The sequence below is a fragment of the Talpa europaea genome (genome assembly GCF_964194135.1).
Source record: "Talpa europaea genome assembly, chromosome: 7".
In the NCBI taxonomy this organism is placed as follows: Eukaryota; Metazoa; Chordata; class Mammalia; order Eulipotyphla; family Talpidae; genus Talpa; species Talpa europaea.
The window spans coordinates 60,854,557-60,873,715 of NC_140074.1; the positions used below are offsets into that span (position 1 = coordinate 60,854,557).

General features: G+C 49.2%; 1 protein-coding gene across 5 annotated transcripts in view; it reads right to left on the reverse strand.

The window, feature by feature from the left end:
* Window positions 1-13,923, reverse strand: part of EPB41L4B (erythrocyte membrane protein band 4.1 like 4B) — a gene marked incomplete at both ends in the record, with an annotated part of 124,772 nt that extends 110,849 nt beyond the window's left edge. For all 5 annotated transcript variants that reach the window (XM_084236142.1, XM_084236140.1, XM_084236141.1 and 2 more), the window contains one exon: window positions 13,621-13,923. In XM_084236142.1, coding sequence (XP_084092268.1) covers window positions 13,621-13,923 — 303 coding nt within the window. The remainder of the gene's footprint in view (window positions 1-13,620) is intronic.
* Between the last annotated feature and the right edge of the window lie 5,236 nt (window positions 13,924-19,159).

Consider the following 19,159-nt stretch of genomic DNA (forward strand, 5'->3'; position numbering starts at 1 on the left):
TATGGGGATCCCACGGACAGATCCCGTATTCCCCACCTGTACTCAAATTTCTCACTGAGATCCCCCATCCCCCTCCCCACAGCTAAGGCCTTCCTTTGAGCTCACTGAAAGTTCTCTATGGCATTTTCACAATAAGCATAATTACTTGCCGTCACTCAAGCTTCTTGAGGGCAAGGAACCTCTTTGTCCTGTGTTCCCTGAGTCATGTGTTTTACCAATAAACAAGGTCAGTTTCCTGTACAACTGCGTCACAGGGCAACCAAATGTTGAGGATGCCATCAACAAAAATCTAGAAAGTGGAGAACTATACAGCACAAATGGTGGCTCAAACAAGCAGCGGGGAGCCAGATTAAGACTTTAATGCACTGGGGAGAGGGGTGGGAAGCAGAAGTGGGGAGATGCTGATCAAAGGTACTAACTTACAGTTAAGATTCTGGGGACCTGTGTACAACTTGACAACTATAGTCAATAATGATGCATAGGATACTTGGCATTTGCTAAGACTGTAGATTTTTTTTTTTTAAGATTTATTTATTTATTTATACAAGCACCGGGTACAGTCAGAAGCGGGGAAGGGTAAGAGAATTCACCAGAGCCAGAGCAGGGAACAGAACAGGCAGACTGATGAAGAAATATACTGCTGAGGGGAGCAGCGGGTGGCAGGAAAGGTCTGCGCGCCATGTGGGACCCTCGCCAGCAGCCAGGGATCGAAACGGCGCTGCAGAGGCTGCGGGCAGCTTCACAGCCCAGCGCTCAACCGCTGTGCCACCAGGGGAGGCCCTAGATCTTTTTTTTTTTTAAAGATTTATTTATTTATTTATTTATTTATTTATACAAGAACTGGGGTACAGGCCAGCCGCACGGAAGGTGAGAGGATTCACCAAAGACAGAGCAGGGAAGAGAAGAGGCAGACTGACGAAATTCACTGCTGAGGGGAGCAGTGGGCGAAACAGGAGTGGTCTGCAGCGCCATGTGGGACCCTCGCGGCCGACTGGGATCAAACCGGTGCTGCAGAGGCTGCGGACAGCTTCACAGCGTGGCATTTAACCACCTGTGCCACCAGGGGAGGCCCAAGACTATAGATCTTAAATACACTCACCACACACACAAAGGTAACAGGTGAGATGAAGGATGTGTTAACAGGCTTGACTGTGGTAACCATGTGTCTGTGTATCAAATCGTCAGGTTATATACCTTAAGCATATACAACTTTTATTTGTCAGCTACATGTAAGGGGGAATTTTAACACAATATAGAGGGTTTTAGGTAGAATATCAACTAAATGCCATGTAAAGGACCTTGCTGACAACCAAACAGAAAAATCTGGACACTGACTTAATGTCTAATATTAAAGAATAATAATTAAGTATTTTAATATTGTAAATATATTTTATAGAACATAGCCCTTATCTTATCTTTTAGAGATGTAAAGTACATGGTTGATATTGGAATTTGTTTTAAAATAACTGTGAAGGGAAAGACCTGAGCATACAGACATAAGGCCCAATGCTAAGAAGTGAAGGGTGATAGTGGATGCCTGGGGTTCGTTTCTGAACACACTGAGAAATTCCAATAATAAAACTTTTTCTCTTTTAACTTTTTATAGGCAGGTTTATATTTGTTTAATTTTTTTTAAGTAACTGCATTTAACATTATATAAGTTTCAGGTGCACCTTTATAAATCAACATCTGTATATAGTACATTCAATTGATTACAAAAAGCCCAAGTTTATTCTTCATCTTAAAGTTGATTCTGTTTAAGAAATATTAATTCAAAAGGGCACCTGCACCCCTATATTAATAGTAGCACTATTTACAATAGCTAAGCTATGGAAACAACCCAAATGCCCAAAAATAGATGACTGGATCCAGAAGATACGGTACATATACACCATGGAATATTACTCAGCAATCAAAAAAGATAAACTCATGCAAGTTGCAGCACCATGGATGGAGCTGGAAGGGATCATGCTCAACGAAATAAGCCAGAAAGAAAAATAAAAATACCAGATGGTCTCACTCATAGCAGGAATCTAGAAAACCTAAATAAGGGACCAGGAAAAAACCTAATTATAATAAAGCAAAAATCAAAATCAACAAGCAACTATAAACCAGAGACACACTATAGGGGCGGAGAAGAGAGTAGGATCAAAACAAGGGGTGTGGGAATTTTACGGGGATGATAACCAAGATGAAAATGCATACATTGTACAAAAAATGAAAAATGATGTAAAAAATATATAAAATAAAAATTAAAAAAAAATCAAAATCAACAAGCAACTATAAACTAGAGATACACTACGTCGGGGGGGTGGGGGGAAGGAAGGAGCAGGATCAAAACAAGGGGGGTGGGAACTGTATGGGGGCTATAACCAAGATGAAAATGCATACATTGTACAAAAATGAAAAATGATGTAAAAAATGTATAAAATTAAAAAAATTTAAAAAAGAAAGAAAAAACTTGATTCTGTTTACCCAAGTTACCCAACCCCTGTCCCTTCCTGTCCCTAAGATTACTAATTTGATTTTATAGTCTAAGAGCTTACTTTTAGAAAACTTTTTAAGTGGGCAACACTGAAGTGAATCCTATAGTTCCTGCAATTAACTGACCACCAAAAGCACCAGCGGCAACTGACTCTGGTTCTTTCTCAACAAAAGGCGTCACATGAATTCCTAATTCCTATATAGCGAGAAAAGGCCGGCAAGGGAAACATGTTTAAGTGGGGACTTGAGGTGCTCGCTCTTGTTCCACCAAGGTTACCTTAGTAGAGGAAGGGGATTTCAGGAGACAATTTCACAAAGAACAGTAGGAATGAGCAAAATAAATGAGAAAAATAAAACAGAACTTTTAAAAAAGGCATAAATCATAGAACAGAGCATTCCAGGATGAAATACAAATGGCTCATAAGCATACTCAGGCACACCAACCCCAACAATAACAGGGGAAAGAGAAGCCCAAACAAATTCTCACTAGCCTGGTAAAATAAAACAAAAACTGCACAATGCCAAGTGCTATAGAAGAATGGATTAGGAAAAGCTTTCAGATGCTGCTGGGCTCTAGAAAACAACTTCACCCCAGCTTAAAAGGCTCTACCCACTTCTCCCAGCCATCTCCCTGCTGGTCCATGCCCAGGAGAGATGCCTGCTTGTTTATATATGTGCACCAGGAGACCAATTCCTGAAGGTGTGAAACAGCATTTTTCCCCTAACCGCCCCAAGCTAGAAACATCCCAAATGTCCACAGAGAAAGGATAAATTCCAGAATATTCATAAAATGGAATAATTGAAACTAAAAGTTTCCTCATTGACACAGATGAATCTCAGACATGGTACTGAGTGAAAAATCACTTTGCAAACATGCAAAACTAACAACATATTGTTTAGGGAAACATGCAGCAAACCTCTATAAAGCTCTATAAACATATGCAGCAAAACCCTATAAAGGAAAGATAGTTACAAACTTCAGGGAGAGCAACAGCATTGGTAATGGTTTTTGTTCTTAAGCTGGGTGATGAGTACACTGATGGCCACTGTATTATTTTTCCGTTCAACTATTCATGTTACAGATACCCTTTTGTATTTCTATGTCATCATTAAAAAATTTAAAGAATGCTCTGGACAGAAGACTTGCCAACATTGAGCAACTCAGACCAAAATACAAGGCGGGAAACTATGACCACAGAACCTTGGAGCAGAAGAGTCCCAGGAGGGAGCTATCAGAATGCCGAGACTAAAACCACGAGGGGAGGGCTGGAGACACCCAAGTCTCCCGTGGGAGAATCACTAATGACAGGGCAGAACTGAGCTATGCATAGAAATCCACAGCTCAAATGCACAAACAAAATGCAGTTTTCACATACCCTAGAATACCATACAGCCTTAAAAAGGAAAGAAATTCTGGCCCAGGCTACAGCATGGACGAATCTTGAGTACATGATGCTAAGACAAGGAAGCCAGATACAAAAGGACAAATTCTGTGTGATTCCACTTAGAGGAGGTACCTAGTATAGTCAAACCCACAGATACAGAAGGCCGAATACTGGCTGCCAGGGCTGGAGGGGAGCTAGTGTTTAGTGGGTACAGAGTTTCAGTTTGGGACGACAATTGGGAAAGAACATGAATACACTTAATGTCACAGAACCGTACACCTAAAAATGGCTCAAATGTAAATTTTATGTTACTTACATTTTACCACATTTAAAAAACAAACCAACCCATAATTCAAGGTATATGCAGTTGAAGAGAGCAGGCAGGATGAAGGAGAAGCACTACCAGGCCTACCTTAACCCATCAGAGCAGGCTAACACATACAGCAGCCGACAACAACATTCAGATGCCAAGAAGGCATGGAGGAGACACCACAAAGCTGGCAGCAGCAAAACCAGGCAGTCTGTGCCCCACTGGGACGCAGCGCAGAGCTGGGTAACAAGGAGGCTCCGGTGGACCTCACAGTAGCACAGGACTCTTGGGGTATCACCTTCCAGTTCTTAACTTCAAGAAGGAAATGGTGGGCACTCAGCCAGCCGTGACTCTGGGGGAAAGATGCCGCAACGAATGCGGAGATGTGGTAGAAAGAAATGAAATGCCAGTGATGCCAAAAGGTAAGGTGGTTCAGGAGAGAGGGGACTTTTATGGCATGAAATCTCAACAGTCTGATCACAAAGGAGTCTGAGCTTCCCAGGGCATTCCAAGGGGCACACATTTCCAACAGGAAGGCTGGTGTGCACGGTGTGGGCTGGGGGGAAGAGCACCGGAAGTTGAGTCTGGAAGCCTAGGTTCAATTCTGGCTCTGCCACTGAGTGGACATCTGCTGCCCCAGACCATGTGTGAAGGGGAGAGTAATATCTTCCCAGACAGTGACAATTAAGGGACATGTCAAACTTTCTGTGAGACTGGGGGGTTGGGTTGTGTAACAGGTAAGATACCAACCTTCAACACGGAGAGACGGACACACACACACACACACACACACACACACACGATTTAAATAATTCAGAATAAGCACAGAAGGGGGCAACAAACTGGGAAGAAGTATGTCAGGAGGCTGGATTGGAAGGTGGGGAAAATTTTATTTTAAAAAAGGTTACAGAGGGGGCCTCCCCGGTGGCGCAGCGGTTGAGCGCTGGGTTGTGAAGCTGCCCGAAGCCTCTGCAGTGCCGGTTTGACCCCCGGCTGCTCCCCGGCCACCAGGTGAGGGTCCCACATGGCGGCCAGACCTCTCCTGCCACCCGCTGCTCCCCTCAGCAGTGTCCTTCGGTCCTTCTGCCTGCTCTGCTCCCGCTCTGGCTCTGGTGAATTCTCTCACCCTCCCGCGCTTCTGACTGTACCCAGTGCTTGTATAAATAAATAAATAAATCCTAAAAAAATAAAAAATAAAGTTCCACAGCTACCTTTAAAATAAACAAACAAACAAATAAATAAATAAATAAATAAATAAGGCTACAGATCAGTAGAGGGAAGTGTGAAGATGTAAGGGAACAGAATGAAACCAACTAGCTGCTATGCAGCAGGATGGGAAGATGTAAGATTTTTATCTCTGTGATAATTTTAATGTGCTATTAAGCACTTTTTTAAAATGCAGCCTACTCTGATCTCCATGTTGAAGAATTACAACCATCAAATGAAAATGCACTCTGGGCAAAAAGACAGTCAGCAAGTGTAACTAAAGAGGTAAATCTTGGGCCTCCCCGGTGGCACAGAGGTTGAGTGCTGGGTTGTGAAGCTGCCCGCAGCCTCTGCAGCGCTGGTTCAATCCCCGGCTGCTCCCCGGCACCGGAGGAGGGTCCCACATGGCGCGCAGACCTCTCCTGCCGCCCGCTGCTCCCCTCAGCAGTGTACTTGGGTCCTTCTGCCTGCTCTGCTCCCCGCTCTGGCTCTGGTGAATTCTCTCACCCTCCTGCGCTTCTGACTGTACCCAGTGCTTGTATAAATAAATAAATAAATTAATTAATTAATTAATCTTTAAAAAAAAAAAGATGTAAATCTGATCTCTGGAAACCCCAGGTAACAAAGGAGGACACCCTTCTGAGCTGAGGGGTCCCCTCCACCTTGGGACCTTTGGGGAGGCTCATAATCCACCCAGCCAGCCTCCCATGTCCCGTCGCGCTCTCACAGGGGGGACCTGCCCAGACTCTCTTTACTACCCATGTGACACGAGCAAATTTAGACTTTTTAACCTGCCAAGTCCCATTCTCCTCTCTACAAAACAGCAACCACCAACAGAGGTTTTTCAAGGATTTAACCAGATAATCACTTAACTAGCATAGTACCAGCCACATAGCAGGGGCTTTGTAAGCTTTGCTCTTATTAGCTTAAGACATTTATGTGCACTTCAAAGATGCCTCACTCAGCCCTTTAAGACTCCAGAACACAGCCTGAGTTCAAAATCCTCCCCAACTCCAAGGGTCCCAGAGCCCAGGGAGCAAGGTTCTCTGGCTCCCATGCTCCAAGCTTTTGCACCTGCTGTTTCCTCTACCCCGACACCTGCCCACCAAATCCTATACATCCTCTCGGACAAGCTGAGGTCACTCTGGGCATCAAACCATCTCCAACTCCACTGCACAGTCCAGAAGCTCACCCCAGCTTTATCTCACATGAGGTTACAAGTTATAATGTCTCCCCTGCTAGACTGCATTCCTCCTGTATTCCTCCCCAATATTTAAAGTAGTCTAAATGTTCATAAGCCATTGCTGACTAAAAATATATACATTTTGGAAAATGATTAAAAGTAAGCCAGACGCAGTGGTTGAGCGCTGGGTTGCGAAGCGGCCCGCAGCCTCTGCAGCGCCAGTTCGATCCCCGGCTGCTCCCTGGCCACCGGAGGAGGGTCCCACATGGCGCGCAGACCTCTCCTGCCGCCCGCTGCTCCCCTCAGCAGTGTACTTCGGTCCTTCTGCCTGTTCTGCTCCCCGCTCTGGCTCTGGTGAATTCTCCCACCCTCCCGCGCTTCTGACTGTACCCAGTGCTTGTATAAATAAATAAATCTTAAAAAAAAAAAAAAAAGTAAGCCAGAAATGAAAATCAAGTGGGACTAGTGAGATACATATATCTCTAGCGAGAAGCTAAAGAGGCTGCAGGAGGAGTGACATTAGGGGGTCCAGGGCAGAGGGGGCACACCTGGGATGCTCCAAGGCCCCCACCTGTCTCTGCTACATCAGCAGAATGTGGGCCCTTCTAGGCAGGTGAGAGTGAAGACCTACCCAAAGCGGTGTTTAGAACACAAGTCCCAAATGCAACACAAGTAGGATCTTTTATTAAAAGTGGAGCTGATGGATGGGGAAGGAGCTCCAAGAACGTAGGGTTTGCTGCTCACCCAGGCAGGAGCAGTAGGCAGTGGCTCAGGTGGGCAACCTGCACTGGGGGCTTCCCACCCCAGATAATGGTCCCAGTTATTGTAAAGGGTTGGTGGGGGGCACATCAAGGGCCTCACCCTAAAGAGATACAAACTTGGGGTATAAATTCCCAAGGGGAGACTTTCATCAACTCATTTAAATTGATCATTTTAACTACATATTTACGTCTAAATGTGAAAAAAGTCCAGATGGATACACACGACGATTTGAACAGTGATTGTATTTGACGAAATTTGAGATGTTTTAACTTCTCTATATGTTCTAATGGGGCTACTTTATAAACATGTTTTAATGTGAAATGAAAGTAGGGGAGGCAAGCAATTGCCAGCTTGGGAGGAAAGCCACCTCGGCCCAGATGAATCAGCTGCTGACCCTGCCCACAGGCAGTTTCCATGGCCAGAGAGTGGGGGGGGGGGTGGCAACAGAAGCCTGCTGGATCCGGAGACTTACAGGCAGTCAGGAGAAGGCTGGCCAAGGAGCTCGGCAGTGGAGAGGGATGAAACATGTGTTTTGAGGACAAATTGTGGGCGGAGGATTTCTGCGGTTACAGAATGGATTTTTTTCTCAGTCCCTATGCAAGGATTTAAAGGAAAGTTCTACCTACTCCTCCTCCCCCACCCCCCTGACCTGCTATTTCAAAACTAAACAGACCTGTGCCTTCATCCACAGCAGTGCACTGGTGCACTAGGGACAGGATTCAATGCGATTATGCACGTGAAAGTGTTTAGCAGGTTAATATTTATTCAGTCCTGGACCAGTGTAGGTCACGTTACTGGCACTGAGAGGCTGGAGACATGCCCCCACACCCTTAACACCCCAAATCCTGGAAATGTGGAACCAGAGTTAGACATCACACACATATCCCATTCAGGACAGATGTTCACCATCCACCTCTTTCCCACCCCTACCCCAGCCTTCCTTTTAAAACAAAGGTTTTTTGTTTGTTTTTTAAACATAGATATTCCAGGCTCCCCATGGTCTCACTGGTTTCTGGCAGGGGGTGGGAGGCCCTAAGCACTGTAGGGCCACACTGAGCCAAATACCTTCCCTAGAGGGCAGGAAAAAGCAAGCCACCCAGCAGCCTGGGATAAGGCAAAGTGCCCATGGCAGTCAGAACTGTGGGAGTGGAGGGAAATGAGGAGCTGCCTTCTCCTCTTTGCTAGGGTATCTTCCATGGCTCCCTATCTCTTCCCCCAAGGGAGGCTGAAGAGAGATTACCTTTGCCCCCCCAAGATAGACTTCACAATGCTTCTACCTTCTTCATCCATATATTCAACTCCGCCTGCCACCTGCCCTGGACCCTCTGTCCTTCTTGCTCCCACCTGATCTACCTAACGCAACAGCTTATCATTGGTCTTAAGTCTCTCCTCCAGCCAAGTCTCCATTCTGCTGGAAAAAAAATGGGCTCCCAAATGCTCAGGTGTGAAACTGTCAACTCCCAACTCAAAGCCACTCATCACCTGGGGCCCAGCAGTTTTTAGTGACCAGTGCAGCTGCTGCCATCTGTTCTCCCAATTCCAGGGCACCTCTGATTTTCAAAGGATGTGAAAGGACCACCTTCATCAGAATCCCCTGGGCTACCTGTAAGTCCAGCTTCCTGAAATAGCCAGAAATTTGGGGGGTGGATTCTGGAAATTTTAATTCGAGAAAAGAAAGTCCTACATAAATTCTAAGCACGGTGAAGTTAGAGAACCACTATGCTAGGGAGTCCCATCCTTCAGGGAAATGTGTTACACCGTCAACTGCCAGGAATACATCCTGCTCCCCTCCACCATCCTGTGTGGGACAGGGGCCAGTCTTCCCATGCTCACCTCCAAAGACCAGACCAGCAGAGTCCCTAAAGAAGCCCACTCCAGCTCTCCACTGAGTGGCTAAAGCCACATCAGTGCATATCCTCAGTTTCCCACATACACAACAGGTACAATAGGCGCTGCCTAAATTCCCTTTCAACTCCACGATAAGGTGTGTGTTATATCATGTCTATTTTGCTGGCTCAGCAGTTCTAGTCTTAAAATTCCAAGAACCTGCAATTTTTTAGGTTGGGGTGGGGATCCTTTTCTAAATCAAAGTGAAACTCTTAAAAAGCATCTCTCATACTACGTCCAACTTCCAGTTTTCATTAAAGGAGACCCAAGTAATATTGAGCCTTTCTGGCATAGCCTTTTTTTTTTTCCCAAGTGTTCCTTACTAGAAAATTTTCCAAATCCTTTCCATAGGCCAAAGAGGAGGCGTAAGACATGTCTAAGATTACAACCTGCAAGCAACCCTCAGCACCCAGCTGCTTACAGAGGCTTTTTATAGCCTTCTTGTCATGCAATCCTCCTAACAGCCCCATTTTAAAGACCATAAAATTGATGCTCAGAGAGCTTAAATTGCTGCCCTAGGCTGCACAGCCAGCCGGCAATACTCAAAGCCGGGGTCCTCTGAAGAGCTCCAAGGCTGCATCCCACCGCAATGAGCCTGTGTTGAGGTACGGACACTGGCCCTCCAAGGCATGGTGGGAGCTAACCAGCCAGCCACACAGCCTGAAGCTTTCCACACATAGCTGCTGGAAGACTGTGCATGCAGAGGAGGGGAGAGGAGGGGCTGAGCAACAGCCGCACGAGCAAAAGGATGCCAGGGATTTAGTCAACAGAGAGCTAATATGAGTCAACAGTGGGTGCTGCTGCCAAGCACACTAATGGGATCTTCAGCTGCATTAATAGAAGGAAAGGGACTAGGGCGGGCAGAGGGAGTCCTGCTCGGCTCTGACCAGACCACACCTGAAGGCTGGGCAGGGCAGGGCAGGATCAGGCTAGAGAGAGGGAGTCACCGTCCAAGGCAGGGCCAGGTTTTCTGAAGAGGAGTGGCTCACAGTGGCATTCTGGTTTGTAGGGTGAGCCAGGGACTCAACTGGATGCTGGGTGTGTACAGTCCACTTGAGGCCGCATGTTATAGTAGACTTTGAAAGATCCTTTTATTCATTTTATCCAAGACTGAGAGACCACTCTCCATAGCAAAGGTTAAGAATATGCAGCGGGGCCTCCCTGGTATCACAGGGGTTAAGTCTCAGTGTTATCAAGCTATCACCAGCCACTGCAGCCTGAGTTCGATTCCAGCCAGGGAGGTGACCCATATGGCACAGCAGACCCTTCCTGTCTCCCCCGCTGCTCCCCTCCCCAGTGTATTTCAGATCTGCCTGTTTTGCTCCCTACTCTGTCTCTGGTGAATTCTCTCACCTCCCTGCACGTCTAGCCTACACCCCAGTTCTTGTATGCATAAATAAAAAATAAATCTTTAAAAAAAAGAGAATACACAGGGGTACAGGAGGGTGAAGTCCATTACCAGAGAAGGATCACAGCTAAAGAACATTATAGTGGCTCCCCCTTTATTACACATCACAATTGGGCTGTAGCTTGGCCAATAAGTTGACTTGACACAACAGGTATTCTAAAAATGCACAAGGGACAATCAAGTAGAGACCCTATAATCTCAAGTATCAAAAGTCTCCAGGAAGTCTTTCCAGTTCAGCCCTCCCCCCTCCTACCTCCCCTGGGGAGCCTGTCACATCACTTAGCGTCACTCACACAAAGATGTTTCAACCTGTGTGGCGTCTCAAGGACACTTCTCACTCACTTCTGTGTCCACAGCATAGCACCAGGCACATGGGAGACGCTCCATAAATGTTGACTGAACTGAAAGCTGAGGTGCCCCAGGCACAGTCACACTGAGGGTGGTGTGTTCGAGGCAATTTCAGAACATAAGTATCCTGATGAGGGCTAATAAAGTGGTTTATGGCAATGCATAACCACTGAGTACGCTGAGCAAAGGAATTCCTGAAGCTAACAACACAGAGGTTTTCATGACAAAGGAGCAGTGGTTAGCTTGGCAAGTGCGCAGAGAGCTTTGGAAGCAACTGAGACGGAGAGTCCAGCTTGGGGAACAAAGGTAAGCCATATGTGAGGCACAGGCAGCTATGCAAGTCCAGAAGTAGTAAAAATTCAGGATGGCAGAAAAGGAGAATGATGACAATTGGGGCCAAAAGTCAAAAAAGACAACATAAAAAGTGAGCCCAGTGAAACGGGTCTGAGGAAGGAGCACACACACAAGCTGATGAGGAGCTGGCCGCCTGGTGTTAATCTCATAAATCCCAGAATTAATCAGAACTGAAACGCTAATTCGGGTAGACTGGCATAGGAGACAGTGGTGCAGTTCTAATACCCAATAAATCTTTAATAAATCGATGATGTGTGCACACTGGCAATTCTTCATATTTCCTCCTAGAGAGTTCATGTGACAGAGCCCCCCGTGTTTTTTTATCTGCCTTTCTACTGAACGCATATACATGTGTACGTAAATAAACCACATCTTAAAGACCTCAAGAAATCATTTGCCATCATGAGAAAACCTTCTTTTGACAAGTGAAGAAAGCTTTGCAGATTCAAACGCTCCGCCTCTCCCAAGGGGTCCTGAGCTCAGGGCTGGCTCCCCTAGCTGCCATGAGCCGGCACCCCCTGCCTGCAGGTTCGTTCCAGTACAAGTTTGGGTCTATTCCCCAAGCACGCACTTTACTCAGTTTGCATTTTTTCATCCCAGAAACACCACTTAAGCCTGTCGCACAAACCTGACAGAAGCAATACATTTTATAAACGAATCATCCCCGGGGAACAGACAAGAAAACCATCAGCGAGGAGCACTGTCAAAGTTCCCAAGGATGCCATTCCTCTCCCAGATCCCAGAAGCAAAATACGCCACATCCTCTCCACACACAAGCTGCCCACCTCCCTACACTGCCAGGCTCTCAGTCCTCTTCTCCCAACAGATTAAATGCTGGAGAGCCTCATTCTTGGGAAGCCTCATTCTTGGGGCTATTTTAAAGACAACAGCTCTAAGCACTGCTCTGTTGCCTCCTTTTCCCCTAAATTAAAAGCCCCCCCCCCAAAAGGTATTATCATAACAAAATGATTATCTACAGAGAATGAGGATCACAAGGGGGGGGGCATAGGAGGAGCCACACATTGAAACCTCTCAAAATTAAGCATATACAAGGAAGCTTTAAACTCCAGGTCAGGCTGGCTCTGATTTTCCCCTCTGCAGACCTTACAGGATCCTCTTCTCGCAAGAAATCCATAGAATTTTCCTCACTCAAGGAGGCCTAAATGCTCTCTTTGAAAGTCCAGGGATGTTGTTTTTTTCCCCTTGAGACCCTCGGGATGATCTGTAACATTTATTTTAAAGCTCAATCATTGCTGTGCCCTGTCACACGAAAGGATTCCCAAAGGCACCTTCTGCTGCAAGGTTGGGTGCACAGCAGGCGCCCCATTAATGTGAGGGTTTGATTTGATCAGATCTGGCCCCTGAGGCTATAAAGACAGTAGGTGGCCTGACGCCCTGGCCCGGACAGAAGGACCAGCCTAGCCGTCCATTGGAGGGAGGCGGGATGCAACCACCTGTGGGCGGGTGACGGGGGACTCAAGCCCCAGCGCTGTCGCCCTCGGGTGCCCGCGAGGCCCCACGCACGTTGCCTGGGGAAAAGTCCAGCACGCCAGGCCAACAGGCCGCCTGGGGCCCGACTCTCAACGCACCTGCTAGGGCTCAGACGGCGCAAAGCTGGCCAGGTTCCAGCAGTGGATTCTAGAGTTAGCTCCCAAGTGGCCCAACCCCCTGCGAGGCTGCAGCCCAGGTGGGCTCTTTGGGATGGAGATGAGGGGGGCGGGGTGAAAGGGGATCTGGGGAGCACAGAAATGGTCCCCTGACTCCCTCCCAAACTTGGGGCACCTGCCAGGCAGCAAACGGGGAGGGCTTCTCCCTGTCATCTCACCAAGGCCCGGTGACGAGTTTGTGGGCCAGCCGGGGGCACCCCACATTGCTTCCAGATTTTCTAACCAATAATCCAGCACCAAGAAAGCCCCGGCTGGAACCTAGGGGTGGGGGGGAGGCTGAAGAACACCAGTCACCCGCGCAGGGGGACTCGGGGACTCGGGGGCTCGGGACGGGGGACTGGGTGTGCTGGGGCGGGAGGGACGGAGGCCCAAGGGACGAGGTGGGGGCCGGAGAAGGCGCCGGGCAGCGGCGCAAAGTGCCAGGGCCGGGGCGCCAGCCAGGAGCAGGGCCCCGGAAGAGACCCGGACGGGGTGGCCCAAGATGGAACCAGGGTTAAGGAGCGCTCCGGGAAGGGGGAGGGGATCCCCGGGGAGCCGCGGGGAGAGCAGCCCGGAGGGACGCCCTGGGGGAGGGGCGCCCCCTGGGGCGCGGGGCGCCAGCGCCCGGGTTCGGGTCCGTCACTCACCGGCAGGTCCACGCTCACTTCGGTCCCGTCGAGCAGGAAGACGCGGCAGTAGAGGGTGGCCTTGGCGGCGCCGGCGGCGGAGATGTGCACCGCCGCGCCGCCCGTGAGCAGGGGCCCGCCGCCGGCCGGGAACACGCTGCCCCCGGGCGCGGCGGGCAGCGTCGAGGCGGCGGCGGAGGCCGGGCCCCCCCGCAGCCCCCCGTCGCGCTCGTCCCCCAGCCCGGCGGCCCCGCGCCCCGCCGCGCCCCGCGCGTAGCGCTGCATGGAGCGGCGGCCAAAGGTCCGGCGCAGAAACCGCAGCATCCTGGCTGGGGGCGCCCCCTGCCTCCGCCCCCTGCGCCTCCGCCTCTGCGCCGCCGCCCGGGAGCGCCCCGCGACGCCGTCAGTGCCCGCGGCCGCCCGCGCCGCCTCCCGCGGGCTGCGGCCCGGGGCTCGCTCCCGCCGAGGCCGAGGCCGCGCTCCGGCTGCCTGCGGGGCGCGCCGGCCCGGCCGGCACCGGCTGCGAGTGGCCGCGGGCGGGAGGGCGCGCGCGGGGCGGCGCGGGGGCCGTCCCGCCGCGGGGCGCTCTCCCGGGCGAGCCGCCGGCGCTGCCGGCTGAGGGGCCGCTCCCGACGGCCGGCCGCGGGCGGCCCGGGGGCTGCGGGGGCCGCGGGGGGCGGGCTGCGGGCTGCTCCCGCGCCGCGCGCCGGCCGAGGGCCAGCCGGAGCAGGGCGCCTGCGTGCTCCCGGCGCGCTCGCTCCCCCTCGCCGCGCCGCGCTCGGGGCCCGGAGAGGCCCCGCCGAACGCCCGCTCCCGAGGCGCCTGTTCCTGCGCCCGCGGCCCCCGCCTCCCACCTGGGAGGCTGCACCTCCAGCCGCCGCGGCCGCCGGGACTGCAGCACGCCCTCCTCCCTCGGGGCTGCGCCGGGTAATTGCAAGCCGGGCCGGTGCTGCCCCCTGCCGGCCCCACAGCCCCCTGCTGCTGTAGGTGTGCTCACGTGTGTACACGTAGGTGAGCACACACGTGTTTCCGGCGCCCCGAGCCGGGAGACGCCCGAGAGTCTCCCTTTGCCTCGTTAGGAAAACAGGACTGGCAGCCCTCTGGGCGGCCCGGGCCCGGAGGCGCGACGGAGGGAGGAGCGTTAAGTGAAGGCCCTCTCGGGCCCTCAGTTTCCCCTTCGGGGGAAGGAGAGGAGCAGGCGAGGTGGTGGACAAGATCCCGGCTGCTGAATTGTTCTGGTCTGTCAGTTCAAAAGGCCAGAGCTGAAAGGGCCCTTTCGGCCATTGCGGTCTGGTGGACTCATTCCGAATAGGGAAATTGAGGCAAGGTGAGGATGGGGAATACTACGCAGAAAAACACCCTTCCTTCAGGAACCCACGGCCTTATTGAGGCCCCCATAAATAGTCATCACTGAGAAATTAGTAGAGTTTGAACAAGTTGCCCGGGAGCAGAGTAGAAATGAGACCCCGTGGATGAGCTGTGTAGGATACCTTGATAATGTAGGAGGCAGAGGGAAATGTTTATAAACAATGCCCCTCTAGTAGAAAAATTCCAGCCCTGCCTCAGGAAATGGGCTGTTGTTGCTGAAGAAGGAATGTGGAAAAGAGGAGGCTGAAAGGATAGCAATCCCTGGAGAAGAATAGCACTTAATTTTTGTGCCTGACCTGTGCTAAGCCCTTTGCACTCTCACCTCCTTAATCCAGGACAACCTTGTTCAATAGACATTCTTATCTCCATGGTACTGAGGAGAAAATCGAGACCTTGAGACTTGCTCCAGATTCAGTGGTTAGCACCAGCTCGTTCACTGAGTTTCAAAGCTGTTGCTCCTCACCACTCTCTAAGTGCCAGGCTGAGGCATGTGGAGTGATGGGCAAATAATGAAGGTTTCTGAGAAGCCTGGTGAAGACAGTAGCCATAGCAAGAGAGAGGTATGAATTCAGGAGGCATTCCAAAAAAGCCATTAACTGCGGACCAGACAGTGTGTTAGGTGATTTTGTTATAGGGCAACCCCGATATAAAATAAAACGGGTTGCCTGGCTGTGGGTCCTCACCCGTGCGCTTCAAAGGGACTTATTAATACTCCACTACAGGCACACACAAAAGGTTAATAAAAGGTTTATTTACAAGAGAAAAGGAAATAAGGAAATGTACAACTCAGGGAGAAAATAGGGAAATAAAGTCTTTAATGCGTCCTACCAGATCCGCTGACCTGGAAACCCAAAGGCACTCTCAGAGCTGCCCAAGCGCTGGGAGCTGGCGGAGAGCCAAAATGGGGGATCTCCCTCCAAAGCCCACGTGTCTGGCTTTATACCAAATCTGGCTGCTTAACCCCACCCTCAGGTCCCAGCCACCTTCCCTTTGGTGGTGATGGGATTTGGAGTTCCCAGTGTCTTTTGGCTTTGGCCTAGGGTGGGGGTGGAGTCCACAAAGCCTGTATGGAATTAACTTTAGGACATCCTTTTCCCCCTAACAATTTCATGGATGATGTTTTCATTAATCCTCACTCCATCCTTTCCAAATAGTTCTACATATCCCCATTAATTTAGGTGGAGTTTGAGGTTTATGGCAGTTGCGTCTAGAGCTTCTACTTGGCAGCAGCCAGGACCCTCACTTGCTGGCTAGCATTACCTTTATGACTCTACAGGAGTTATTCGTATGACAGTACCTTGAGGGAGCATCTTTAACCAGCCTTCTGACACCCACCGTGCTGCCCTCCCTCAAGCCTAGAGTTGATAGAACACTGTTAGCAAGCTGGTGTTCAAAGGGAGCCCAGCCTGCTTACTGTTTTCTAAAGATCAGTAGTTTCCTTCATTACATAGTCCAGGGAGTAAATGGTAATCATGGTAGACTAAATAGGGCTCCTCCCCACAAACTGTCCATGTCCCTATATTCAGAACCTATGAATATGTTGCCTGACATGGCAGAAAGTGCTTTGAGACTTGATTAAGTTATGGAGTTTGAGGTGGGGAGATTAACCTAGATTATCTGGGTCAGTCCAAAAATTATCACAGAGGAGGGAAACGCGAGTGTCAGAGTCAGAGAAAGTGATGTGAGAGAAGTCAGAGTGATGGGTCCAGGAGCCAAGGAAAGCAGGCAGGTACCAGAAGGTGGGAAAGGTTTAGGAACAGGTTATCCCTTGGACATTCCAGAGGGAATGCAGCCTTTGAGTCTAGCCTGTAAGGTCTACCTCAGATTTCTGACCTCCAGGATTGTAGCATGGTACGTCAATAATTTTTTTTTTAAAGATTTATTTATTTATTTATACAAGCACTGGGTACAGTTAGAAACACGGGAGGGTGAGAGAATTCACCAGAACCAGAGCAGGGAACAGACCAGGCAGACTGATGAAATACACTGCTGAGGAGGGCAGCAGGCGTGGCAGGAGAGGTCTGTTGCGCCGTGTGGGACCCTCACCAGTGGCCGGGGATCGAACCAGCGCTGAAGAGGCTGCTGGCAGCTTCGCAGCCCAGCACTCAACCGCTGTGCCACGGGGGAGGCCCACATCTATAATTTTTTTTAGCTACTTGGCAGTAGGGAATGAATGTAAGTAAAATAGTAAGTGATATTAGTTTGGTGCATTTCAGTTTTCAAAGTCTTATGGCCCTCTCACTCCTCTCACAGTAAGTGTCATTCAGTTTTGTGATGATCCACTATTACTATCTCCCACTAGGCAGTAAACTCCATGAGGACAGGATTTTTATTTATTCATCATTCTTTCCCCACCCAGTATTTAACTTTGTGTGCTGAGTGAATGCAGGATCTCATTTCATAGCCATCATGGCCCTGTGATGTAGGTATTGTTACTGCCTTTAACGGATGGGGAAAATGAAGATGGGAGTGGAGCATGAGCTCACACTCATGTCGCTAGACTCCAGATGCCACATGCCACCAACAACCCCATGTCATCACGAATCCTCTGGGAACTCCAGCTTGCTTAGTTTCACCTGCACCTAAGATGTGTTAGACACTGTCACCTAACTGATCTCAATCAGTCCTCATCACAGTAGTGATTTAAGCACTATTTTCTCCACTGCACAGAGAAACAGAGACTCAGACCTCCCCTTGATTAAAATTCATGTCACTCAAGTTTCAACCTCAGAATTTCAACCTTTGATGAGTAAATTTGCATTTTGTCTGCACTCAGTGTTATGTCTTTCAATCATTGTTCTTGCTTAATCTTTGCCTTTCAGACCTAACAGTCCCTATTCCTGTCATCTGAATCCTTTCAACCACGCCTTCAAAATTTGTATTTGCCCTTTCTCAGGCCTCCTCTCTGCCCAATATGAATGGACCAGAACTGCATACGTATCCTATTTGTCCATACATACATTTGCCACTCTTTTATGGGTTTTTTTGGTCCTCAGACTACTTTCACAATCCTCAGTATTTCACCAGCATTTCTGTCTGGAACTATCTTGGGCTAAAGTTCTCAAGAAACAGTCTAGGCTGCATCCGAGGTGTTTTCCTCGCATGACTTTGCTCATTTCATGGGTATTATTTCGAATTTGATCCCTAGCATTGCCTTTTTGCCTTCTCCTGGTTAGACCTCAGTTACTACCTCTTTGCCCCCCTTCTCGGGTTCATGAGAACTTCCCACCATCCTTGCTATCACTATTCAGGACTTCTGTGTCATAACCAAACCTTGGAGAGTTCCTTCTGCACTGCTTTCCTCCAGAGTAGCTTTATACGTTAATTAAACAGCCCTTAGTCTGGTCTCTAAGGAACTCCTTTCAGAAATGTGCCATTTATCCCTATCCTTTGTTTGCTGGCTCATTTCCTAGACTCAATAAAATTGTGCCCTCATTCCTTCGGACTCCTTTATTTTCTGCACAGAACAAGATAACACCTTAATGTATGCTCCTATTCACTCCCTTGTAAATTTTGCTTTACATAAACATTTACTGAAACCTTACTATATTCCACAAAGTCTGCCCTACCTCTCCAAGTGTTTAATAAACTTCAGCTCCATCTTCCTGCTATTGTTTTACAATAATAATAGCTAACGTTAATGAAAGAATGCATAGAAAGTAGCTGTGGTTTCTCCCAGCCTGGCATCCATTTCCTTTTGGGGGGTTACGGAGTTTGGGTTCCATTGCAGGAATACTTTGTCCACCACCTCTCACCCCCCACTCAGAGACCTAGACTGGTGGAACTGACCCTACCCTCTGCCTCCAGTGTTGTCACATGATCAGGCCTGGCCAATCCAAGCATTGCATTTTCCAGAGCCCTGTTACTGGTTCATGAATGGGCAGTAATCATGTCAGGCCAATGAAGTTCAACCTTGGAACTCTTGATGAAATTACTGAGTGAAGGGACTGATGCCCTTCACTGACGCCCTTCACAGTCCTGATGCCAGGACTGATGCCCCAGGAGTGGGTAAGCCTGGAACTGCTTGCTATGGGCCTACCTTTGTTACAGGGCAGCCCTGATATAAAACTGGTTGCCTGACTGTGTGTCCTCACAGGTGCGCTTAAAAGGGACTTAATACTCCACTGCAGGCACACACAAAAAGTTAATGAAAGATTTATTCACAAGGGAAGGGGAAATGAGGAAATGTACA